The sequence below is a fragment of the Oncorhynchus clarkii genome, chromosome 3 (assembly GCF_045791955.1).
Source record: "Oncorhynchus clarkii lewisi isolate Uvic-CL-2024 chromosome 3, UVic_Ocla_1.0, whole genome shotgun sequence".
NCBI classification, from domain to species: domain Eukaryota; kingdom Metazoa; phylum Chordata; class Actinopteri; order Salmoniformes; family Salmonidae; genus Oncorhynchus; species Oncorhynchus clarkii.
In genome coordinates, this window is record NC_092149.1 from 74,847,904 (window position 1) to 74,873,486 (window position 25,583).

At 43.6% G+C, this 25,583-nt stretch overlaps 2 protein-coding genes across 3 annotated transcripts in view; one reads left to right on the forward strand and one right to left on the reverse strand.

Moving 5' to 3' along the window:
• Positions 1 to 601: 601 nt before the first annotated feature.
• Positions 602 to 13,067, reverse strand: LOC139404229 (ornithine transcarbamylase). 2 transcript variants are annotated; one of them, XM_071147201.1, is made up of 11 exons: positions 12,946 to 13,031; positions 12,730 to 12,848; positions 12,362 to 12,500; positions 12,173 to 12,254; positions 11,517 to 11,604; positions 11,251 to 11,404; positions 3,544 to 3,666; positions 2,162 to 2,215; positions 1,880 to 2,029; positions 1,589 to 1,726; positions 717 to 973 (listed from the first exon to the last, which is right to left on the reverse strand). In XM_071147201.1, exons 2-11 carry the CDS (start codon positions 12,810 to 12,812, stop codon positions 914 to 916), a joined length of 1,071 nt encoding a protein of 356 aa, XP_071003302.1. In that variant the 5' UTR covers positions 12,813 to 12,848; positions 12,946 to 13,031; the 3' UTR covers positions 717 to 913. The 2 variants fall into 2 exon arrangements, with proteins under 2 accessions (XP_071003303.1, XP_071003302.1); XM_071147202.1 differs by having other exon boundaries at positions 602 to 973; positions 12,730 to 13,067.
• A 4,165-nt stretch (positions 13,068 to 17,232) lies between these two features.
• Positions 17,233 to 25,583, forward strand: part of LOC139386043 (retinitis pigmentosa 1-like 1 protein) — a 34,809-nt gene continuing 26,458 nt past the window's right edge. The window contains exons 1-7 of the mRNA XM_071131458.1: positions 17,233 to 17,317; positions 17,622 to 17,747; positions 17,995 to 18,087; positions 18,174 to 18,236; positions 18,335 to 18,493; positions 18,656 to 18,805; positions 18,906 to 19,064. Of these exons, the coding sequence (XP_070987559.1) occupies positions 17,287 to 17,317; positions 17,622 to 17,747; positions 17,995 to 18,087; positions 18,174 to 18,236; positions 18,335 to 18,493; positions 18,656 to 18,805; positions 18,906 to 19,064 (781 nt within the window). The 5' untranslated portion in view covers positions 17,233 to 17,286. The remainder of the gene's footprint in view (positions 17,318 to 17,621; positions 17,748 to 17,994; positions 18,088 to 18,173; positions 18,237 to 18,334; positions 18,494 to 18,655; positions 18,806 to 18,905; positions 19,065 to 25,583) is intronic.

The window sequence follows — 25,583 nt, forward strand, 5'->3', positions numbered from 1 at the left end:
GTTCCCGGACTATATTCAAATTAAATTCTACAAACGATGGAATAGGCAAAATACAACAACACAACAGTAGTTGATGACAGAAGCTAACTTCTGTTGCTAAGTAACCAGCGAACCTCTAGCTAGTCAGCAAGCTAGCATAGCACACAATTCTAAAGGGACTGCAAACGAGTTAGCATAAAATTGTTTTAGTTACCACAAAAAAACATGTTTTCTAAATATTAGCACTTCCTAAAGTGGTCAGACAGATCTAAACGCAAAGCAACTTTTGTGCGTCTAGACCCATCTTTTCAAATCGAGCTTCGTAATCTGATAACAGAAGTCTTGTCTACACGACTACTGTTGCAAATGGTGTGCTAAATTTCCTACATTCTACAAACTTTATTTGTACATGACATTGTAATTCTGTATATTTGGATGCAACCTGTATGTGGAAGGATAAATGTGATCTTCCCAGCCAAATCTGAGCAGGGTAACGTTAGGTGCACATGCTAGCTATCTCTGTGGTGCACCACATGGAACGCAGCATTTCTCCCAAAGACTTGGTCAAATTTGCAGTTGTTGGTAAACTAAGAAAGTAGTGTTAGGACAGAAAACACGCCTGTTCATTTTGAGGTACTTTTATTTATTTGTTTGTAACCCCAAAATCAATTCCTAATATCTTAAACTAGAATTATGTATACAAATCACACGTCCAATACAAAGAAACAAGCTTTTATTCTCTCAGATTCAGTCCTGGATCAAATACATCTGTAAAATTCTTTCATGTATTAAGTGCACATTTTAAGTTTGCACTTTTAAAACTGGCTCCAATGTACCTGGCAGACTACAAAGTCAATCAAGTACTTGACCGAGCGCTGTTTTGTAGTATTACAAAACTGTAAACTTAGGATACCTTTGGCAAGTAGGGATAGAGTTAGAATCTGGGCATGGGGATCTGGGGGGAGTAGTCAGTCAGCAGAGAGACCATCAGACCCTGCAGAGATGGAGAGCAATAAAGAATTAAAGAAAGAGAGCATGAGGCACAAATAAAAGAAGAGAAAGAAAGAATGTCTCCTTGAGAATAAAGAGGCACAATTTGAATGGGGTGAGGGCCATAAAACTGAACTCATGAGGCCACAGTGGCTGGTGGGTCTGTGTACCCACATCCATATTACATATATTTTTTAAATGATTTAACCTTTATTTAAATAGGCAAGTAAGTTAAGAACAAATTCTTATTTACAATGACGACCTACCAGGGAACAGTAGTGCCCTTGAACGACAGATTTTTACCTTGTCAGCTCGGGGATTCGATTCAGCAACCTTTTGGTTACTGGCCCAACGCTCTAACCACTAGAATACCTGCTGCCCCTATATCCACAAATGCAGTCAGAGCAGACCCTAGCCTTTTGGGGGCCTAAGTAATTTTTTGTTGGGGTGACCCAACAACCACATTTCGAAATTGCATCTTGTGTATTCTACTATTCTAACTCTCAACAGTAAGTTGAGACCCCGACTGAATTCCTAAAAAGGCAATTTTAACTTCATTCAAATACTACTAGTAGTCCACATTTAACTATATATTGTTACTGTACACAGCTTTGTTTACCATGATGGTCCACTTCCTGTTCTCAGCCTCAGGGAAGACAAGTGAGCGAGGGGAGTAGAACACCTGGTCGTCCACCTCTTCTTGTTTCCGTGGGAGACAGTGAAGGAAGGTCCAGTCTGGCTTTGCCACACTTCCTGTCTGGGGTGGACATAACCAGGAGACATGATGATTGAGTCATCAGGCACATACATGAAGGGGTTAGAGGTAGGGGGGCTGCCTGGGGGAGGGTTAGTATTCAGCAAGAGAATACTCATCAATTTATTCACTGTTTGAGTCTACTGTTGTATGTACCTGCATGGTGATCTGGTAGCCAAGGAAGTCCTTGATCCTCTGTTTCTTCTCCTCCTCCTGGCCCATGCTGACCCAGGTGTCCGTCACCAGGACGTTACTGCCTCGAGCTGCCTCCACTGGGTCAGAGGTCAGGAGAAACTGGGTCCCATGCTGACACACAGCAGACAAAATGAAGGACATTGTGCTATTGGTATTGACACCATTAGTATCGATCAGAATAATAATAACCAGGTAATACAATCCTAATAAAGAGTCTGACGCCATAAGTCTAGAAATTCTCACCTGTTTGGAGAGTCTCTGAGCCTCCTGAATGATGCTGCTGTCTGGGTCATAACCCTGAGAGGGAGGCAGGGCAGCGTGATGGGGTTAGTTAGCGCTCAACTACCAGTACTATACATAGTGATGAGGTTAGTTAGAGCTCAACTACCAGTACTATACAGAGTGATGGGGTTAGTTAGAGCTCAACTACCAGTACTATACATAGTGATGGGGTTAGTTAGAGCTCAACTACCAGTACTATACATAGTGATGGGGTTAGTTAGAGCTCAACTACCAGTACTATACAGAGTGATGAGGTTAGAGCTCAACTACCAGTACTATACAGTGATGAGGTTAGTTAGAGCTCAACTACCAGCACTATACAGTGACGAGGTTAGTTAGAGCTCAACTACCAGTACTATACAGTGATGGGGTTAGTTAGAGCTCAACTACCAGTACTATACAGAGTGATGAGGTTAGTTAGAGCTCAACTACCAGTACTATACAGAGTGATGAGGTTAGAGCTCAACTACCAGTACTATACAGAGTAATGGGGTTAGTTAGAGCTCAACTACCAGTACTATACAGAGTGATGGGGTTAGTTAGAGCTCAACTACCAGTACTATACACAGTGATGGGGTTAGTTAGAGCTCAACTACCAGTACTATACAGAGTGATGAGGTTAGTTAGAGCTCAACTACCAGTACTATACAGAGTGATGAGGTTAGTTAGAGCTCAACTACCAGTACTATACAGATTGATGAGGTTAGTTAGAGCTCAGCTACCAGTACTATACAGTGATGGGGTTAGTTAGAGCTCAACTACCAGTACTATACATAGTGATGAGGTTAGTTAGAGCTCAACTACCAGTACTATACATAGTGATGAGGTTAGTTAGAGCTCAACTACCAGTAATATACAGAGTGATGAGGTTAGTTAGAGCTCAACTACCAGTACTATACAGAGTGATGAGGTTAGTTAGAGCTCAACTACCAGTACTATACAGAGTGATGGGGTTAGTTAGAGCTCAACTACCAGTACTATACATAGTGATGAGGTTAGTTAGAGCTCAACTACCAGTAATATACAGAGTGATGAGGTTAGTTAGAGCTCAACTACCAGTACTATACAGAGTGATGAGGTTAGTTAGAGCTCAACTACCAGTACTATACAGAGTGATGAGGTTAGTTAGAGCTCAACTACCAGTACTATACAGTGATGGGGTTAGTTAGAGCTCAACTACCAGTACTATACAGAGTGATGAGGTTAGTTAGAGCTCAACTACCAGTACTATACAGGTCATAACCCTGAGAGTGAAGTTACAGAGAGCCCCAGTACAGTAAAAGTAAAAATAAACTGCTATATAAAGGAGGAAAAGGGAGCGATGGGTAGGGGAGAATGTGGACCTTGGGCGTGGCGACTCTAAGATGGACACCCAGTTTGGCTGCGGTCATCATGAAGGAGTGCAGCACGTTGTTTCCATCTCCGATCCAGCTTATAGTCAGCCCACTCAACGAACCATAATGCTCCTGTAAAACACAGAGCGGCGCCACTTTGAATCTGGCACAGTCGGAAAAGGCTATACAGACACTCCTAACCTGCAAAACGGTATTTACAGAATTGGTTAGGGTTGGGGTTAAAGGGCCAATGCAGTTGTTTTTATCTCAATATCAAATCATTTCTGGGTAATAATTAAGTACCTTACTGTGATTTTTTTAAATCAATTAAAATGGTAAAGAAATAAACTACAATAGCTTAGTAAATGGCAATTTCTCAACCAATAATTTTGTTAGGACTGTCTGGAAGTGGTCTTAGTGGGGAGGGGAAAACTGAAAATGTGCTGTTATTGACAGAGGTTCTTATTTGTCTATGAACTCATTTACAGCATGGTGATGTCACCATGGAAGGCCAAAACTCCATCCCAACAAAACAGGCTGACATTTCAGATGGTCTTTTCAAACAGCTCTTACACTAAAAAGACATTATCATCATTTTCACAATATTATTCCAAAATCAGAGTGGAAATATATACAAAAGAAATATAAAACGCAACATGCAACAATTTTACTGAGTTACAATTCATATAAGGAAATCAGTCAATTGAAATACATTAATTTGGTCCTAACCCCAGCTGCCAAAATAACCCTGATTCAGATGACAATCCAACCCATGCTAGATTACGGAGACATAATTTATAGATCGGCAGGTAAGTGTGCTCTCGAGCGGCATGATATTCTTTACCATTCGGCCATCAGATTTGCCACCAATGCTCCTTATAGGACACATCACTGCACTCTACACTCTTCTGTAAACTGGTCATCTCTGTATACCCGCTGCAAGACCCACTGGTTGATGCTTATTTACCCTCTTAGGCCTCACACCCCCCTATCTGAGATATCTACTGCAGCCCTCATCCTCCACATACAACACCTGTTCACTTCCCCCTATCTGAGATATCTACTGCAGCCCTCATCCTCCACATACAACACCCGTTCACTTCCCCCTATCTGAGATATCTACTGCAAACCTCATCCTCCACATACAACACCCGTTCACTTCCACCTATCTGAGATATCTACTGCAGCCCTCATCCTCCACATACAACACCTGTTCACTTCCCCCTATCTGAGATATCTACTGCAGCCCTCATCCTCCACATACAACACCCGTTCACTTCCCCCTATCTGAGATATCTACTGCAAACCTCATCCTCCACATACAACACCCGTTCTGCCAGTCACATTCTGTTAAAGGTCCCCAAAGCACACACATCCCTGGGTCGCTCCTCTTTTCAGTTCGCTGCAGCTAGCGACTGGAACGAGCTGCAATAAACACTCAAACTGGACAGTTTTATCTCAATCTCTTCATTCAAAGACTCAATCATGGACACTCTAACTGACAGTTTTGGCTGCTGTGTGTGATTGTTGTCTCTACCTTGTTGACAATTGTGCTTTTGACTCCGCCCAATAATGTTTTGTGCTGCTACCGTGTTGTGTTGCTACCATGTTGTTGTCATGTTGTGTTGCTACCATGCTGTGTTGTCATGTTGCTGCCTTGCTATGTTGTTGTCTTAGGTCTCGCTTCACGTAGTGTTGTCTCTCTTGTTGTGATGTGTGTTTTGTTCTATATTTATATTGTATTTATTATTTCTTTATAATCCCAGGTCCCCGCAGGAGGCCTTTTGGTAGGCCGTCATTGTAAATAAGAATTTGTTCTTAACTGACTTGCATAGTTAAGGTTAGGGTCAGTTTTTGTTTTACAGGTCAGGAGTGTCCTTATAGCTTCGCCCGTCTATATCTGATACCTTGTTCAGGGATGTAAACTGCTGAGGGCCCAGAAAGGTGACACTTTTTCTGTGCACTGAAACATGCAAAAAAATCCCTGCTAGGGGGAAATGCAGGTTAACTAATTAAACAACAAAGAATAAGATCTACATGATCAGTCTCTGTGTGAAAAATAAAAAGTCTTGAGAAAAAACAGTACACTAATATTGCAGTTAGGCTTAACAGCCTTTATAATAGAACGCTTGTGACCACACACATCTAAATATTGCACTTGGGGAAAAAACATCTTAAAGTAGAATGAAACAAACAGCCATTCTATGTTTGCTCTATTATTGTGGCCACTATAATAGACATCGATCAAATGCACAAGGCTACGTGTGCAAAAACAATGTTCACAGAGTAAAACATTAAATAATCCCCCATCCGGGGCCTCCCGGGTGGAGGGCCCATGGGGTGGCGCACAATTGGCCCAGCGTTGTCCGGGTAAGGGAGGGTTTGGCCGGCAGGGATATCCTTGTCTCATCGCGCACTAGCGACTCCCGTGCGAGCCGGGCGCAGTGCACGCTGACCAGGTCGCCAGGTGTAAGTGTTTCCTCTGACACATTGGTGCGGCTGGCTTCCGGGTTGGATGGGCATTGTGTCAAGAAGCAGTGGGGCTTGGCTGGGTTGTGTTTCGGAGGACGCACGGCTCTCGACCTTTGCCTTTCCCATGTCCGTACGGGACATGGGGAGTTGCAACGACGTACGGGAGTTGCAACGACGACTACTTCCGGCGCCGACAGAGATGGCCGCCTCGCTTCGCGTTCCTAGGAAACTATGCAGTTTTTAGTTTTTTTACGTGTTATTTCTTACATTAGTACCCCAGGTCATCTTAGGTTTCATCACATACAGTCGAGAAGAACTACTGAATATAAGATCAGCGTCAACTCACCATCAGTACGACCAAGAATACGCTTTTCGCGACGCGGATCCTGTGCTCTGCCTTACAAACAGGACAACGGAGTGGATCCCATGCAGCGACCCAAAAAAACGACTCCGAAAAAGAGGGAAACGAGGCGGTCTTCTGGTCAGACTCCGGAGACGGGCACACCGTGCACCATTCCCTAGCGTTCTTCTTGCCAATGTCCAGTCTCTTGACAACAAGGTTGATGAAATCCGAGCAAGGGTAGCATTCCAGAGGGACATCAGAGACTGTAACGTTCTTTGCTTCACGGAAACGTGGCTTACTGGAGAGACGCTATCCGAAGCGGTGCAGCCAACAGGTTTCTCCACGCATCGCGCAGACAGGAAAAAACATCTTTCTGGTAAAAAGAGGGGCGGGGGCGTATGCCTTATGACTAACGTGACATGGTGTGATGAAAGAAACATACAAGAACTCAAATCCTTCTGTTCACCTGATTTAGAATTCCTCACAATCAAATGTAGACCGCATTATCTACCAAGAGAATTCTCTTCGATTATAATCACAGCCGTATATATCCCCCCCCAAGCAGACACATCGTTGGCTCTGAATGAACTTTATTTGACTCTTTGCAAACTGGAAACCATTTATCCGGAGGCTGCATTCATTGTAGCTGGGGATTTTAACAAGGCTAATCTGAAAACAAGACTCCCCAAATTTTATCAGCATATCGATTGCGCAACCAGGGGTGGAAAGACCTTGGATCATTGTTACTCTAACTTCCGCGACGCATATAAGGCCCTGCCCCGCCCCCCTTTCGGAAAAGCTGACCACGACTCCATTCTGTTGATCCCTGCCTACAGACAGAAACTAAAACAAGAGGCTCCCACGCTGAGGTCTGTCCAACGCTGGTCCGACCAAGCTGACTCCACACTCCAAGACTGCTTCCATCACGTGGACTGGGACATGTTTCGTATTGCGTCAGACAACAACATTGACGAATACGCTGATTCGGTGTGCGAGTTCATTAGAACGTGCGTTGAAGATGTCGTTCCCATAGCAACGATTAAAACATTCCCTAACCAGAAACCGTGGATTGATGGCAGCATTCGTGTGAAACTGAAAGCGCGAACCACTGCTTTTAATCAGGGCAAGGTGTCTGGTAACATGACCGAATACAAACAGTGCAGCTATTCCCTCCGCAAGGCTATCAAACAAGCTAAGCGTCAGTACAGAGACAAAGTAGAATCTCAATTCAACGGCTCAGACACAAGAGGCATGTGGCAGGGTCTACAGTCAATCACGGACTACAGGAAGAAATCCAGCCCAGTCACGGACCAGGATGTCCTGCTCCCAGGCAGACTAAATAACTTTTTTGCCCGCTTTGAGGACAATACAGTGCCACTGACACGGCCTGCAACGGAAACTTGCGGTCTCTCCTTCACTGCAGCCGAGGTGAGTAAGACATTTAAACGTGTTAACCCTCGCAAGGCTGCAGGCCCAGACGGCATCCCCAGCCGCGCCCTCAGAGCATGCGCAGACCAGCTGGCCGGTGTGTTTACGGACATATTCAATCAATCCCTATACCAGTCTGCTGTTCCCACATGCTTCAAGAGGGCCACCATTGTTCCTGTTCCCAAGAAAGCTAAGGTAACTGAGCTAAACGACTACCGCCCCGTAGCACTCACTTCCGTCATCATGAAGTGCTTTGAGAGACTAGTCAAGGACCATATCACCTCCACCCTACCTGACACCCTAGACCCACTCCAATTTGCTTACCGCCCAAATAGGTCCACAGACGATGCAATCTCAACCACACTGCACACTGCCCTAACCCATCTGGACAAGAGGAATACCTATGTGAGAATGCTGTTCATTGACTACAGCTCGGCATTCAACACCATAGTACCCTCCAAGCTCGTCATCAAGCTCGAGACCCTGGGTCTCGACCCCGCCCTGTGCAACTGGGTACTGGACTTCCTGACGGGCCGCCCCCAGGTGGTGAGGGTAGGCAACAACATCTCCTCCCCGCTGATCCTCAACACTGGGGCCCCACAAGGGTGCGTTCTGAGCCCTCTCCTGTACTCCCTGTTCACCCACGACTGCGTGGCCACGCACGCCTCCAACTCAATCATCAAGTTTGCGGACGACACAACAGTGGTAGGCTTGATTACCAACAACGACGAGACGGCCTACAGGGAGGAGGTGAGGGCCCTCGGAGTGTGGTGTCAGGAAAATAACCTCACACTCAACGTCAACAAAACTAAGGAGATGATTGTGGACTTCAGGAAACAGCAGAGGGAACACCCCCCTATCCACATCGATGGAACAGTAGTGGAGAGAGTAGCAAGTTTTAAGTTCCTCGGCATACACATCACAGACAAACTGAATTGGTCCACTCACACAGACAGCATTGTGAAGAAGGCGCAGCAGCGCCTCTTCAACCTCAGGAGGCTGAAGAAATTCGGCTTGTCACCAAAAGCACTCACAAACTTCTACAGATGCACAATCGAGAGCATCCTGGCGGGCTGTATCACCGCCTGGTACAGCAACTGCTCCGCCCTCAACCGTAAGGCTCTCCAGAGGGTAGTGAGGTCTGCACAACGCATCACCGGGGGCAAACTACCTGCCCTCCAGGACACCTACACCACCCGATGTCACAGGAAGGCCATAAAGATCATCAAGGACATCAACCACCCGAGCCACTGCCTGTTCACCCCGCTATCATCCAGAAGGCGAGGTCAGTACAGGTGCATCAAAGCTGGGACCGAGAGACTGAAAAACAGCTTCTATCTCAAGGCTATCAGACTGTTAAACAGCCACCACTAACATTGAGTGGCTGCTACCAACACACTGACACTGACTCAACTCCAGCCACTTTAATAATGGGAATTGATGGGAAATGATGTAAATATATCACTAGCCACTTTAAACAATGCTACCTTATATAATGTTACTTACCCTACATTATTCATCTCATATGCATACGTATATACTGTACTCTATATCATCGACTGTATCCTTATGTAATACATGTATCACTAGCCACTTTAACTATGCCACTTTGTTTACATACTCATCTCATATGTATATACTGTACTCGATACCATCTACTGTATCTGCCTATGCTGCTCTGTACCATCACTCATTCATATATCCTTATGTACATATTCTTTATCCCCTCACACTGTGTACAAGACAGTAGTTTTGGAATTGTTAGTTAGATTACTTGTTGGTTATTACTGCATTGTCGGAACTAGAAGCACAAGCATTTCGCTACACTCGCATTAACATCTGCTAACCATGTGTATGTGACAAATAAAATTTGATTTGATTTGATTTGAGACAAGACTGTCACTACTACCAATTGGATACCACGAAATTGGGGTGAAAAAAAGAGGTAAAAAAAAAAAAAAATCCCCCATCACTCACACACGTTACTGTCAAGTTCAACACAACAAATACAATATATTTGGGCTACACTGCACATTATTACATTGTACACTTTCTGCCTGTGGACATCTGTTCTACAATGTGCCAGCAGGGCATGATACCCTTTGTTGGCATAATTGATCTCTTTCAGGCAGAGAGAACACCTGGCATAACCCTTTTTATGCACTGTATTGAAAAAGTGAGAAAGAGGGAAAGTGTGGTGTTCCTTTCACCTCTATAGTGGCATCCAGTTTAAACCAGGCTCAGCTCCAGCTACACTTGATCCCTGAATTCACTTGTTTAACATGCAACACCTAATTTTCACCTAATTTTCTCATTCTGAAAATTAACCACATACTGTAGAGAAAACATTAGTTCACAGATTGTAGTTAGTTCGTTAGCTAGTTAACATTTCACACAGATTGTGTGACGACCCTCCCACTCTGTCTGTCGTATTCTCTCTTTGTGGTTTCCTTATTAGGATGCTGGTGGGCGGAGTTGGGAGGGTCGTCAGCTACATGGGAAACACCTGGGCCCGGTGTCTCCCAGGATAAATACACCCCTTCCCCATTCATGGAGGAGACTCTCTCCATGCAGACACCTTTATAGATTTTGTTGTGTTTCTTGGTGGTTTTTTGGTTGTTTGCTTTAGGACCTTTCAACACCCTGCATTATCACATTCATGCATGCAAAACACTCACTTACACTACTGATTACACACACCATTGTATATTATACTTAGTTACTTATTTAAATAAAATATATATTTAAGTATAATATACAATGGTTATAACTTGAGGAACGGCAAGGAGTCCTATACCTGTATATACTATAGCGAATTGGTTAGGTTACTAACGTTAGCTCATCTGATGTTGTAACGTTAGCTGTCTGACTTTATGAGCCAGCTAATTTTCACACCATAAACTCAGTTATTTGATCAGTTAAGTTGGCTAATGTTGCTCAACATTTCTCTGGCTAGCTAATGGAGAATTTGATCCAACTAGCAAGATGCTTAACAATGATAACAATACTTGTTCCACCACACTTTCTCCCTCACCTCAAACTTTTCAAATGCCAGTTGTTTTTCGGTTACAGCTCATGAAGTACGCTTCACCTTCTCATCCCGTCTCCGTGGTCAGGCGTCTCACCTACTTTACCTCGTCGTTATTGTTCAGGGGATGCGCTGCTGTACTGGCAAACTGCCTTTCCTCTCTCTGCTCTTTCCAGAGGCGCACTGATGCTGTAACTAGTGAATTGGTTGTCTCTTCTCTCTTCAGCCGCGTCCTGCATTCTGCTGTTATGTGAACAAGTGGCTGAGCCTTGGATCCAGCCAGTATTGCTCCAAACACGGATCACTCTTTTGCATCCAGCCAGTAGTCATCCAAAGCCCCCCCTCGGATCTACACAAATCCCGTAGGTTACCTATTTTGGATTGAAAACGGTGAATTTCACCGAAAGGTGAGTAGTTTGCATCCCTGTTTGTCAGGCTTAAGTACCTGCAGGGTGAGGAAGTCAGCGAGGATCTGGATGGGGTGGTAGAGGTCAGACAGGCCGTTGATGATGGGGATGGAGGCATCCTTCACCAGCTCCTCCAGAGTAGTGTGGCTGTTCACCCGTGCCAGGACTATGTCTGACAGCCCAGAGAGAACCCTGCACACACACACACACACACTATAAAGTTTGATTCCAATGGTGATGATAGCCTGGTGTAGTCAAGGAGCAAAAAGTTGGCCATTGCTGTGGCCTTGGCTGACCGACTGACCTGGCTGTGTCTGTGCTGCTCTCGTTCACTCCCAGGTGGATGTCCTGAGACGTGAGGAAACAGGGGTGTCCTCCCAGCAGAGAAAAACCTGCAGGAAGTACACATGATAACGGGCTTATTCAAACGCACTAAATGTTACTATTGCTGATAGAAAGTAATTGCATATTCCACATGGAAGACAGTTGTGGTCATTCATCATGCATTTCTATCTGCAATGCAATGTTCCTCTTTACAAAACAGGGGAAAACTATGTGGTTGAGATAGATAAAAATGTGAGGATAGCAAGATGAAATAGTAGGGAGAAGTGAGTCTGAGTTAGATTTTTGCCACATGGAGGGAGTGTCTTTTCAGCAGTTTCATTGTGTTCTGCATTAGTCCTGATTCCTGACCCATTCAGAGTTGTGACCCCATGAAAGAGTGCAACTGAACTTTCCAATGCACCCACACATTTAAAATCATAGCACAAAAGCTATGTGGGAACTTGTATTTGCTGTATCTTAAATATCCACAATGATGTAAGAGGCTTTTGAAATGACTTTTAATTGAACCACTCCCTAAGTGATTGCATGACCCAACATGAGTGGAGGAGCTATTTTGGTATTTCTCTACTCCAAAAGCGTAGATAGACCATACCCTGACACAAATGTAACTCACACCTGTTTCTGTGGACATTCTAGTTCTGGTGCTCCTCTTCTCAAATATCATGGCAATTGACTTCCCTTGAAGAAGAGGAAGGTACTGCAAATAGAAGTGACCGTTATCTCACTTGAACTAGATCAGCAGTGCATTATAAATCTTCCATTTGAAATTAAAACGTCTGTTAGTGACATGGATCCTCACTGTACCTGTTTTTCATGTTTGATCCTGCGTTTTAGGTCACCTGACACCCATAGAAGATGTTTGATCTCATCTGAGCTGAAATCTTTTAAAGTCAGGAAACTGCGACCCTTGAGGTTGACCGGACCCAGAGCTAGTGCTCCAATGCTGCAAATGACAAGAGGATGAAAAATAGACAGACTCCCCATTCAAAAATGTGCATTTACAAGTCTCAAAAACACGACAACAAATACACTGTGACACTCTGAATGTTAAACGATGGAAATAGACTGTACTGTAAACTACTTTGCTTGACAGCTGAGCTCACTTTTGACACTTTGCCAATTAATCCGCGTGCTAGCTAGCCAACGTTTCTGACTAACGTTACTTCTCTTACCTAAAATTCCTCGCATGGATGCTTTGGAGAGTCTTCAGTCCGTAGAACACTGAATTCTTCATGGCAAGTATTTTTGTTGTCATTACAGGTTAAAATACAATAATTTTATACATCGATATCTGAAAGAAAATAAAGTTGAATGAAAAAAGTGAAAACAGCACGTGTGTGTTGTTGCCTGCATCCACTCTGAGTAGAGTGGGTGGGGTTTCGTCTCACCAAATATCCCACATAGATTGGTAGGTTAACTTTTTTTTCTTCTCCGGAATTGTGCTGATTACTGTCCGATGTGAGGGCGCTCCTCCTTCACCGTTTCTGTCCACTCACGTCACTACGTGTTTGATGTAAACCACAACGTGAGCAGCAATAATGGAATCGGCGGTTCGCTTTCAAAATAAAAGTCCGACTTGAAATTGATGCAAGCGAATGAAAATAGTGGAATCATGCCACAATTGGACTAGACTAGGTAATGCTAAACAAGGTTGGAATGTTGTTATATAAATTAAACAAAATACAATAATGAGTTCATTTGACCCACCAAAAAAAACAGTTGAAGTCGCACTGTGGATGTATAGACTTCAGAATTGCATTTGGAGCATACAGTGGGGAGAACAAGTATTTGATACACTGCCGATTTTGAAGGTTTTCCTTCTCATAAAGCATGTAGAGGTCTGTAATTTTTATCATAGGTACACTTCAACTGTGAGAGACGGAATCTAAAACAAAAATCCAGAAAATCACATTGTATGATTTTGAAGTAATTAATTTGCATTTTATTGCATGACATAAGTATTTGATCACCTACCAACTAGTAAGAATTCTGTCTCTCACAGACCTGTTAGTTTTTCTTTAAGAAGCCCTCCTGCTCTCCACTCATTACCTGTATTAACTGCACCTGTTTGAACTCGTTACCTGTATAAAAGACACCTGTCCACACACTCAATCAAACAGACTCCAACCTCTCCACAATGGCCAAGACCAGAGAGCTGTGTAAGGACATCAGGGCTAAAATTGTAGACCTGCACAAGGCTGGGATGGGCTACAGGGCAATAGGCAAGCAGCTTGGTGAGAAGGCAACAACTGTTGGCGCAATTATTAGAAAATTGAAGAAGTTCAAGATGACAGTCAATCACCCTCGGTCTGGGGCTCCATGCAAGATCAGCCCAGAACTACACGGCAGGACCTGGTAAATGACCTGAAGAGAGCTGGGACCACAGTCTCAAAGAAAACCATTAGTAACACACTACGCCGTCATGGATTAAAATCCTGCAGCGCACGCAAGGTCCCCCTGCTCAAGCCAGCGCATGTCCAGGCCCGTCGGAAGTTTGCCAATGACCATCTGGATGATCCAGAGGAGGAATGGAAGGAGGTCACATGGTCTGATGAGACAAAAATATAGCTTTTTGGTTTAAACTCCACTTGCCGTGTTTGGAGGAAGAAGAAGGATGAGTACAACCCCAAGAACACCATCCCAACCATGAAGCATGGTGGTGGAAATATCATTCTTTGGGGATGCTTTCTGCAAAGGGGACAGGACGACTGCACCGTATTGAGGGGAGGATGGATGGGGCCATGTATCGCGAGATCTTGGCCAACAACCTCCTTCCCTCAGTAAAGAGCATTGAAGATGGGTCGTGGCTGGGTCTTCCAGCATGACAACGACCCGAAACACACAGCCAGGGCAACTAAGGAGATGCTTCGTAAGAAGCATCTCAAGATCCTGGAGTGGCCTAGCCAGTCTCCAGACCTGAACCCAATTTAAAATCTTTGGAGGGAGCTGAAAGTCTGTATTGCCCAGCGACAGTCCCGAAATCTGAAGCATCTGGAGAAGGTCTGTATGGAGGAGTGGGCCAAAATCCCTGCTGCAGTGTGTGCAAACCTGGTCAACTACTGGAAACATATGATCTCTGTGATTGCAAACAAAGGTTTCTGTACCAAATATTAAGTTCTGCTTTTCTGATGTATCAAATACTTATGTCATGCAATAAAATGCTAATTAATTACTTAAAAGTCATACAATGTGATTTTCTAGATTTTCTAGACTTTATATTCCGTCTCTCACAGTTGAAGTGTACCTATGATAAAAATTACAGACCTCTACATGCTTTGTAAGTAGGAAAACCTGCAAAATCGGCAGTGTATCAAATACTTGTTCTCCCCAATATACTTATATTGTCAAAGACCCCAGCCACCCCACTGTTCTCTCTACTACCGCATGGCAAGCGGTACCGGAGTGCCAAGTCTAGGACAAAAAGGCTTCTCAACAGTTTTTACCCCCAAGCCATAAGACTCCTGAACAGGTAATCAAATGGCTACCCAAACTATTTGCATTGTGTGTCCCCAACCCCTTTTACGCTGCTGCTACTCTCTGTTTATCTTATATGCATAGTCACTTTAACTATACATTCATGTACATACTATATCAATTAGCCCGACCAACCAGTGTACAGTAGCTAACAGGGCTATCTGCATTGTGTCCCACCCACCACCCGCCAATCCCTCTTTTACGCTTCTGCTACTCTCTGTTCATCATATATGCATAGTCACTTTAACCATATCTACATGTACATACTACCTCAATCAGCCTGACTAACCGGTGTCTGTATGTAGCCTCGCTACTTTTATAGCCTCTCTACTGTATATAGCCTGTCTTTTTACTGCTGTTTTATTTCTTTACTTACCTATTGTTCATCTAATACCTTTTTTGCACTATTGGTTAGAGCCTTTAAGTAAGCATTTCACTGTACACCTGTTGTATTCAGCGCATGTGACAAATAAACTTTGATTTGATATTGCAATCTACAGAATTACTTATAGATCTTGGGTCCATGAAATGGGGTATCAGCCTACTCAGTGACACCTACAGAACACAACTGTCCCACAATAAGTGGTACGATGCTAATATTTGTGAAAACTCGTCACAGTTGTGTTCAGTGAGTGTCTGTTCACATGAAAACATACTACTGTTTACTATAGAATTCTACTGTACTTACTATAGAATTATACTGTACTTACTATAGAATTCTATAGCAAACTGTAGTATACTGTAAAATACTATACTACACACTGTAGTATCACTCGATCACGTGTAGTACGTACCAGAGAATGTTGTAGTATACTGTAGAATACTATAGTAAATACATAGTATTATCCCCCCCAAAAAACACTGAAGTAAATACTACAGTAATGTCCGCAAAAACACAACACTTTTTTAACTATACTAAATACTACAGTTTTCATTTCCATATACCCTGCCCATTCCCCTCCCCATACTGAAACTTGTGCCATACATAAGTGAGAAACCTACATGCCAACTATATTTCCTACCACACCTAGGGGTTACAGGAAGAGGATAGGCACTGTGATAGAATCTTACATTTTAGCAACATCAAATCTGGTTTGACTGCACTTTAAATCCATTAAAGTTTGTTGACATGAAGTTGAGATAAATAAATAAAAGAGTACTCCACCACCCCCTTCCCCTTGTACTTTGCCAAACCTGACCATCACCAGACCGATACATGGAGAAGAGGGCATGAAGCCCTGAGATGTCCCTACCAGTCCCAAAGATTGTCATTGTCAAGAAGAGATCAACTACTGACAACATCCTGAGGCTGACAAAAAAAGAGGTGGTGGTGGCTTTCTTCTTAGACAATGAAAAGGCGTTCGATAAGGGCTCATCTATAGGCTATAGGATACGAACCTGAAACTCCCCACTCAGATGGTCCTTCTTTTAAATCAGCGGGAGACAGCGGTGAGGGTGAGAGAAGCCACATCATTCAGGTTCTCTCCAGAGGCGGGAGAACCCCAAGGCTCCGTCGTCTGTCCTCTACTGTTTTTAATATACATCTGTGATATTTATTTCCCCCACCCAGGAGACAGACAAGTGGCCCAGATCGCAGTCGATCACTGTTTTTAGGCCTCCTCCAAAAACATTGTCCATGCTGGAAAAAAGCTACAGAAGAGCAGGGTTAAATCTGTGGACGGTCAAGATCAATCCCCTGAAGACACAGTATGTCCTCTTCTCCAGGCACCCCAAAATAACCAAGCAAGTGCACCTTAAACTGTATGGGAAAGCACTCCAGCCAAGGGGTCACATTTTAAGAAAACATGTCCTGGAGTGCCCACATACAGTGCCTGGAGAAGGAGGGAATGAAGCACCTGAACCACCTGAGGGTACTCTGCAAAAGAAAAGGAGGTGCCAAGGCCAGAACATTCATAAAATACAGAAATCTGGCCTGTATGGTGCATTTTTCATCATATGTATTTTGAAAGTGATATATCTTCCAACTTGATTACTGACACGCAAAACACTATATCAACAATGGATTAATTAAACAAATACCAAAATATAGTTTTCCTTTAATACAATTGTGGCGTGATTCAATTGGAATCAATGGGAGTCCTTTATTTTGAAGGTAAATCGCCGATTCCGCTATTGTTGCTCACACTGGTCACGTCACGTGCCATAGACCGGTGCTCTGCATAATCGAATCCGCAGATTGTTTCTGCGGAGGAATGTGACAGGCACCTGTGAGGTGAGCCAACACCAGGGGAGAGATGACCGGGCAGACGGAAGATGATATACCTGGTTAGGAAACCTGTGTCTGAATAGCTTTTTTGAAGCATATGGCTGTTATTTAGCTCAATAGTTGCTATTCTAGCACTAGACAGTAATGTATGGTAGGGACCATTAGCTAACCTGTTGCTATTTCTGGCTTGCAGCGACCTAAATACGTGACAACCGGTTGGCATTAGGATTTACCTGCTTTACTGCTGTAAAGCCTAGTAGTGAAATCATGTAGTACAAACATATAGCACCTGATATTTCCTCAAACTCCTATGAAATGTCATAGTTTCTCTTCTGTCTCAAAAGTTTTTTTTTACCCTAACAGAAACAGGAGCAATCTTCACCTTTGGGAAGAGCAAGTTTGCTGATAATGTGCCCAGTAAATTCTGGCTGAAGAATGACCATCCAGAAGAAATCTCGTGTGGGGGTGATCACTCTGCTGTCGTAACAGGTATCCTACACTCTCCTATATGATTGGCCGACTTGGGGACACTGTGTATAAAACATAGCTCGTTTGTTGTTTATAAAATGCTGGTAAATCATTATCAATGGTTCATTATCAGTTTATTAATGAACCTGTAGTCAAACAGTGTTATGAACAAAATGCCTTTAACTTCAAGACATGTATAGTATTTACTTGTTCAAAGACACAAAGAAATACATAAAAACAGTATAATGATGTATTCTCCTACCTGTAGGCCATAGCAGGCTGTTCGTGTTTGGAAGTAATACCTGCGGTCAGTTAGGGCTGGGGTCAGAGGTCAACATCAACAAGCCCACAGCTGTGAAAGGTCAGTCCATCATCTACTAGGATTATGTTCGACTCACATTTTGTCAAAAGTTTTGTAACTTTAAAACACGTGTTTTTTTTCTTTAGTGTTGAAGACTGAAAAAGTGAAGTTTGCAGCATGTGGAAGAGACCACACAATCGTGTGCACATGTAAAAGAACCAAGTTGTTTTACTCTACATTACTATAGAACATGTTATGAATATGTGCCATTACAATGACTTATGAGGCTTTCACCCATGTTTCTCAGGGAGTGGGCAGGTTTATGGTGCTGGCAGTAACCAGGAGGGGCAGCTTGGTTTGGGACACTGTGATGACACAAACACCTTCCACCTGATTCATCCCTTCTCTGACCACGCACCAATCAAAATGCTCGCTGCTGGCTGCAACACCTCAGCTGCTCTGACAGGTAACAATGATAACAGACAGACTGTCTGTCTACTGTGTGTGTCTGTCGGTCTGTCTGTCTGTTGGTCAGTCTTCTCTGTCAGTATGTGTGTCTGTCGGTCTGTCTGTCTGTTGGTCAGTCTTCTCTGTCAGTATGTGTGCTGTGTTGTATATGTGTTGGCAGAGGAAGGCAGGCTGTTCATGTGGGGTGATAACTCGGTTGGCCAGATCGGTCTGGGGGCAGAGAGCTACGCCTCAGAGCCTAGAGAGGTGATGGTGGGGCAGTCAGTGGCCTGGGTGTCCTGTGGATACCACCACTCAGCGTTTGTCACAGGTAACATTTAAATTGAGTAGCTAAACCTTATGCATACCATTAACCTGTTGTCATGTAGTAATTCGGCTGGGTTATTGTGGTTGGTTTGGGCTTGTTCCAGTGGACGGGGACCTCTACACGTTTGGGGAGTGTCGGAACGGAAGGCTGGGTCTATTCCGTGACCAGCTGGCCAATCACAGAGTCCCTCAGCAGGTGGAAGGCATCCAGGATCCGGTCATCCAAGTGGCCTGTGGAGGGGAGCACACAGTGGCACTCACAAGTAAATACCTCTGAAATACTATTAATACTAACTCATCGATACAGTACTGTTAAAAAAATAAAATAAAACAGCCTGTCTACTGTTTCCAGTTTGTGACTGTCTCCCCTTCCTCTACACCTCTCTATCTCTCGCTATACCTCTCTATCTCTCTCTTCCTCTATACTTCTCTATCTCTCTCTTCCTCTCTTCCTCTATACTTCTCTCTCTCTCTTCCTCTACACCTCTCTATCTCTCTCTTCCTCTACACCTCTCTATCTCTCTCTTCCTCTATACCTCTCTATCTCTCTATCTCTCTCTTCCTCTACACCTCTCTATCTCTCTATCTCTCTGTTCCTCTACACCCCTCTATCTCTCTTCCTCTATACCTCTCTATCTCTCTCTTCCTTTATACCTCTCTATCTCTCTCTTCCTTTATACCTCTCTATCTCTCTCTTCCTCTATACCTCTATCTCTCTCTTCCTCTACACCTCTATCTCTCTCTTCCTCTACACCTCTATCTCTCTCTTCCCATACACCTCTCTATCTCTTCCTCTACACCTCTCTCTCTTCCTCTACACCGCTCTCTCTCTCTTCCTCTATACCTCTCTCTCTCTTCCTCTATACCTCTCTATCTCTCTCTTCCTCTATACTTCTCTCTCTTTCTCCCTCTCCCTCTCTCTCTCTTTCTCTATACCTCTCTTTCTCTCTCTTCCTCTATACTTCTATATCTCTCTCTTCCTCTACACCTCTATCTCTCTCTTCCCATACACCTCTCTATCTCTTCCTCTACACCTCTCTCTCTTCCTCTATACCTCTCTATCTCTCTCTTCCTCTATACCTCTCTCTCTCTTCCTCTATACCTCTCTATCTCTCTCTTCCTCTATACTTCTCTCTCTTTCTCCCTCTCCCTCTCTCTCTCTTTCTCTATACCTCTCTTTCTCTCTCTTCCTCTATACTTCTATATCTCTCTCTTCCTCTCTTCCTCTATACTTCTCTCTCTCTCTTCCTCTATACCTCTCTATCTCTCTCTTCCTTTATACCTCTCTATCTCTCTCTTCCTTTATACCTCTCTATCTCTCTCTTCCTTTATACCTCTATCTCTCTCTTCCTCTATACTTCTCTATCTCTCTCTTCCTCTCTTCCTCTATACTTCTCTCTCTCTCTTCCTCTACACCTCTCTATCTCTCTCTTCCTCTACACCTCTCTATCTCTCTCTTCCTCTATACCTCTCTATCTCTCTCTTCCTCTACACCTCTCTATCTCTATCTCTCTATCTCTCTGTTCCTCTACACCCCTCTATCTCTCTTCCTCTATACCTCTCTATCTCTCTTCCTCTATACCTCTCTATCTCTCTCTTCCTCTATACCTCTCTATCTCTCTTCCTCTATACCTCTCTATCTCTCTTCCTCTATACCTCTCTATCTCTCTCTTCCTCTATACCTCTCTATCTATCTCTTCCTCTACACCTCTCTATCTCTCTCCTCTATACCTCTCTCTCTCTTCCTCTATACCTCTCTTCCTCTATGCCTCTCTATCTCTCTCTTCCTCTATACCTCTCTATCTCTCTCTTCCTTTATACCTCTCTATCTCTCTCTTCCTTTATACCTCTCTATCTCTCTCTTCCTCTATACCTCTATCTCTCTCTTCCTCTACACCTCTATCTCTCTCTTCCCATACACCTCTCTATCTCTCTTTCTCTACACCTATCTCTCCCTTCCTCTACACCTCTCTCTCTCTCTTCCTCTACACCTCTCTCTATCTCTTCCTCTATACCTCTCTATCTCTCTCTTCCTCTATACCTCTCTCTCTCTTCCTCTATACCTCTCTATCTCTCTCTTCCCCTACACCTCTCTATCTCTCTCTTCCCCTACACCTCTCTACCTCTCTCTTCCTTTATACCTCTCTATCTATCTTCCTCTATACCTCTCTCTCTCTTCCTCTATACCTCTCTATCTCTCTCTTCCTCTACACCTCTCTATCTCTCTCTTCCTCTATACCTCTCTCTCTCTTCCTCTATACCTCTCTATCTCTCTCTTCCCCTACACCTCTCTATCTCTCTCTTCCCCTACACCTCTCTATCTCTCTCTTCCTTTATACCTCTCTATCTCTCTCTTCCTTTATACCTCTCTTTCTCTCTCTACCTCTCTACCTCTCTCTTCCTTTATACCTCTCTATCTATCTTCCTCTATACCTCTCTCTCTCTTCCTCTATACCTCTCTATCTCTCTCTTCCTCTACACCTCTCTATCTCTCTCTTCCTCTATACCTCTATATCTCTCTCTTCCTCTATACCTCTCTATCTCTCTCTTCCTCTATACCTCTCTATCTCTCTCTTCCTCTACACCTCTCTATCTCTCTCTTCCTCTACACCTCTCTATCTCTCTCTTCCTCTACACCTCTCTATCTCTCTCTTCCTCTATACCTCTCTATCTCTCTCTTCCTCTCTACCTCTCTATCTCTCTCTTCCTCTCTATCTCTCTCTTCCTCTATACCTCTCTATCTCTCTCTTCCTCTATACCTCTATCTCTCTCTTCCTCTATACCTCTATCTCTCTCTTCCTCTATACCTATATCTCTCTCTTCCTCTGTACCTCTCTATCTCTCTCTTCCTCTATACCTCTCTCTTCCTCTATACCTCTCTCTCTTCCTCTATACCTCTCTCTCTTCCTCTATACCCCTCTCTCTTCCTCTATACCTCTCTCTCTTCCTCTATACCTCTCTCCCTTCCTCTATACCTCTATACCTCTCTATCTCTCTCTTCCTCTATACCTCTCTCTCTTCCTCTATACCCCTCTCTCTTCCTCTATACCCCTCTCTCTTCCTCTATACCTCTCTCTCTTCCTCTATACCTCTCTCTCTTCCTCTATACCTCTCTCTCTTCCTCTGTACCTCTCTCTCTTCCTCTATACCTCTCTCTCTTCCTCTATACCTCTCTCTCTTCCTCTATACCTCTATACCTCTCTATCTCTCTTCCTCTATACCTCTCTCTCTTCCTCTATACCCCTCTCTCTTCCTCTATACCTCTCTCTCTTCCTCTATACCTCTCTCTCTTCCTCTATACCTCTCTCTCTTCCTCTATACCTCTATACCTATATATCTCTCTTTTCCTCTATACCTCTCTATCTCTCTCTTCCTCTATACTTCTCTCTCTTTCTCTCTTTCTCTCTCTACCTCTATACCTCTCTTTCTCTCTCTTTCTTTATACCCCTCTCTCTCTTTCTCTCTCTTTCTTTATACCTTTCTCTCTCTTCCTCCATACCTCTCTATCTCTCTCTCTCTTGCTTCCTCTATACCTCTCTCTCTCTTGCTTCCTCTATACCTCTCTCTCTCTTGCTTCCTCTATACCTCTCTATCTCTCTCTTCCTCTATACCTCTCTATCTCTCTCTTCCTCTATACCTCTCTATCTCTCTCTTCCTCTATACCTCTCTATCTCTCTCTTCCTCTATACCCCTCTCTCTTTCTCTCTCTTTCTCTATACCTCTCTCTCTCTCTCTTTCTCTATACCTCTCTCTCTTTCTCTCTCTACCTCTATACCTCTCTATCGCTCTCTTCCTTTATACCTCTCTCTTCCTCTATACCTCTATCTCTCTCTTCCTTTATACCTCTATCTCTCTCTTCCTTTATACCTCTCTCTTCCTTTATACCTCTCTCTTCCTTTATACCTCTATCTCTCTCTTCCTTTATACCTCTATCTCTCTCTTCCTCTACACCTCTCTATCTCTCTCTTCCTCTACACCTCTCTATTTCTCTCTTCCTCTACACCTCTCTCTTCATCTACACCTCTCTATCTCTCTCTTCCTCTACACCTCTCTATCTCTCAATTCCTCTACACCTCTCTATCTCTCTCTTCCTTTATACCTCTATATCTATCTTCCTCTATACCCCTCTCTCTCTTCCTCCATACCTCTCTATCTCTCTCTTCCTCTATACCTCTCTATCTCTCTCTTCCTCTATACCTCTCTATCTCTCTCTTCCTCTATACCTCTCTATCTCTCTCTTCCTCTATACCTCTATCTCTCTCTTCCTCTACACCTCTCTATCTCTCTCTTCCTCTATACCTCTCTATCTCTCTCTTCCTCTATACCTCTCTATCTCTCTCTTCCTCTCTATCGCTCTCTTCCTCTATACCTCTCTATCTCTCTCTTCCTCTATACCTCTATCTCTCTCTTCCTCTATACCTCTATCTCTCTCTTCCTCTATACCTCTATCTCTCTCTTCCCCTATACCTCTATCTCTCTCTTCCTCTGTACCTCTCTATCTCTCTCTTCCTCTATACCTCTCTCTCTTCCTCTATACCTCTCTCTCTTCCTCTATACCTCTCTCTCTTCCTCTGTACCTCTCTATCTCTCTCTTCCTCTATACCTCTCTCTCTTCCTCTATACCTCTCTCTCTTCCTCTGTACCTCTCTATCTCTCTCTTCCTCTATACCTCTCTATCTCTCTCTTCCTCTATACCTCTCTCTCTTCCTCTATACCCCTCTCTCTTCCTCTATACCTCTCTCTCTTCCTCTATACCCCTCTCTCTTCCTCTATACCCCTCTCTTCCTCTATACCTCTATACCTCTCTATCTCTCTCTTCCTCTATACCCCTCTCTCTTCCTCTATACCCCTCTCTCTTCCTCTATACCCCTCTCTCTTCCTCTATACCTCTATCTCTCTCTTCCTCTATACCTCTATCTCTCTCTTCCTCTGTACCTCTCTATCTCTCTCTTCCTCTATACCTCTCTATCTCTCTCTTCCTCTATACCTCTCTCTCTTCCTCTATACCCCTCTCTCTTCCTCTATACCCCTCTCTCTTCCTCTATACCCCTCTCTCTTCCTCTATACCTCTCTCTCTTCCTCTATACCTCTATACCTCTCTATCTCTCTCTTCCTCTATACCTCTCTCTCTTCCTCTATACCCCTCTCTCTTCCTCTATACCCCTCTCTCTTCCTCTATACCTCTCTCTCTTCCTCTATACCTCTCTCTCTTCCTCTATACCTCTCTCTCTTCCTCTATACCTCTCTCTCTTCCTCTATACCTCTATACCTCTCTATCTCTCTCTTCCTCTATACCCCTCTCTCTTCCTCTATACCTCTCTCTCTTCCTCTATACCTCTCTCTCTTCCTCTATACCTCTCTCTCTTCCTCTATACCTCTCTCTCTTCCTCTATACCTCTCTCTCTTCCTCTATACCTCTATACCTCTCTATCTCTCTCTTCCTCTATACCCCTCTCTCTTCCTCTATACCCCTCTCTCTTTCTCTCTCTTTCTCTATACCTCTCTATCTCTCTCTTCCTCTATACTTCTCTCTCTTTCTCTCTTTCTCTCTCTACCTCTATACCTCTCTTTCTCTCTCTTTCTTTATACCCCTCTCTCTCTTTCTCTCTCTTTCTTTATACCTTTCTCTCTCTTCCTCCATACCTCTCTATCTCTCTCTCTCTTGCTTCCTCTATACCTCTCTCTCTCTTGCTTCCTCTATACCTCTCTCTCTCTTGCTTCCTCTATACCTCTCTATCTCTCTCTTCCTCTATACCTCTCTATCTCTCTCTTCCTCTATAACTCTCTATCTCTCTCTTCCTCTATACCCCTCTCTCTTTCTCTCTCTTTCTCTATACCTCTCTATCTCTCTCTTCCTCTATACTTCTCTCTCTTTCTCTCTTTCTCTCTCTACCTCTATACCTCTCTTTCTCTCTCTTTCTTTATACCCCTCTCTCTCTTTCTCTCTCTTTCTTTATACCTTTCTCTCTCTTCCTCCATACCTCTCTATCTCTCTCTCTCTTGCTTCCTCTATACCTCTCTCTCTCTTGCTTCCTCTATACCTCTCTCTCTCTTGCTTCCTCTATACCTCTCTATCTCTCTCTTCCTCTATACCTCTCTATCTCTCTCTTCCTCTATAACTCTCTATCTCTCTCTTCCTCTATACCTCTCTATCTCTCTCTTCCTCTATACCTCTCTATCTCTCTCTTCCTCTATACCCCTCTCTCTTTCTCTCTCTTTCTCTATACCTCTCTCTCTCTCTCTTTCTCTATACCTCTCTCTCTTTCTCTCTCTACCTCTATACCTCTCTATCGCTCTCTTCCTTTATACCTCTATCTCTCTCTTCCTTTATACCTCTCTCTTCCTTTATACCTCTCTCTTCCTTTATACCTCTATCTCTCTCTTCCTTTATACCTCTATCTCTCTCTTCCTCTACACCTCTCTATCTCTCTCTTCCTCTACACCTCTCTATTTCTCTCTTCCTCTACACCTCTCTCTTCATCTACACCTCTCTATCTCTCTCTTCCTCTACACCTCTCTATCTCTCAATTCCTCTACACCTCTCTATCTCTCTCTTCCTTTATACCTCTCTATCTATCTTCCTCTATACCTCTCTCTCTCTTCCTCTATACCTCTCTATCTCTCTCTTCCTCTATACCTCTCTATCTCTCTCTTCCTCTATATTCAATTCAATTCAATTCAATTCAAGGGCTTTATTGGCATGGGAAACATGTGTTAACATTGCCAAAGCAAGTGAGGTAGACAACATACAAAGTGAATATATATAAAGTGAAATACAACAA

What these genes read in the sequence shown, in the direction of transcription:
- LOC139404229 (XM_071147202.1), bottom strand. Translation starts at nt 12,812, where the DNA reads ATGACAACAAAAATACTTGCCATGAAGAATTCAGTGTTCTACGGACTG. An exon ending in CTCAGAGACTCTCCAAACAG is followed by an intron (nt 2,030 to 2,161) that starts GTGAGAATTTCT and finishes GCTGTGTGTCAG; the next exon opens with CATGGGACCCAGTTTCTCCT. An exon ending in GCTACCAGATCACCATGCAG is followed by an intron (nt 1,727 to 1,879) that starts GTACATACAACA and finishes TGTCCACCCCAG; the next exon opens with ACAGGAAGTGTGGCAAAGCC.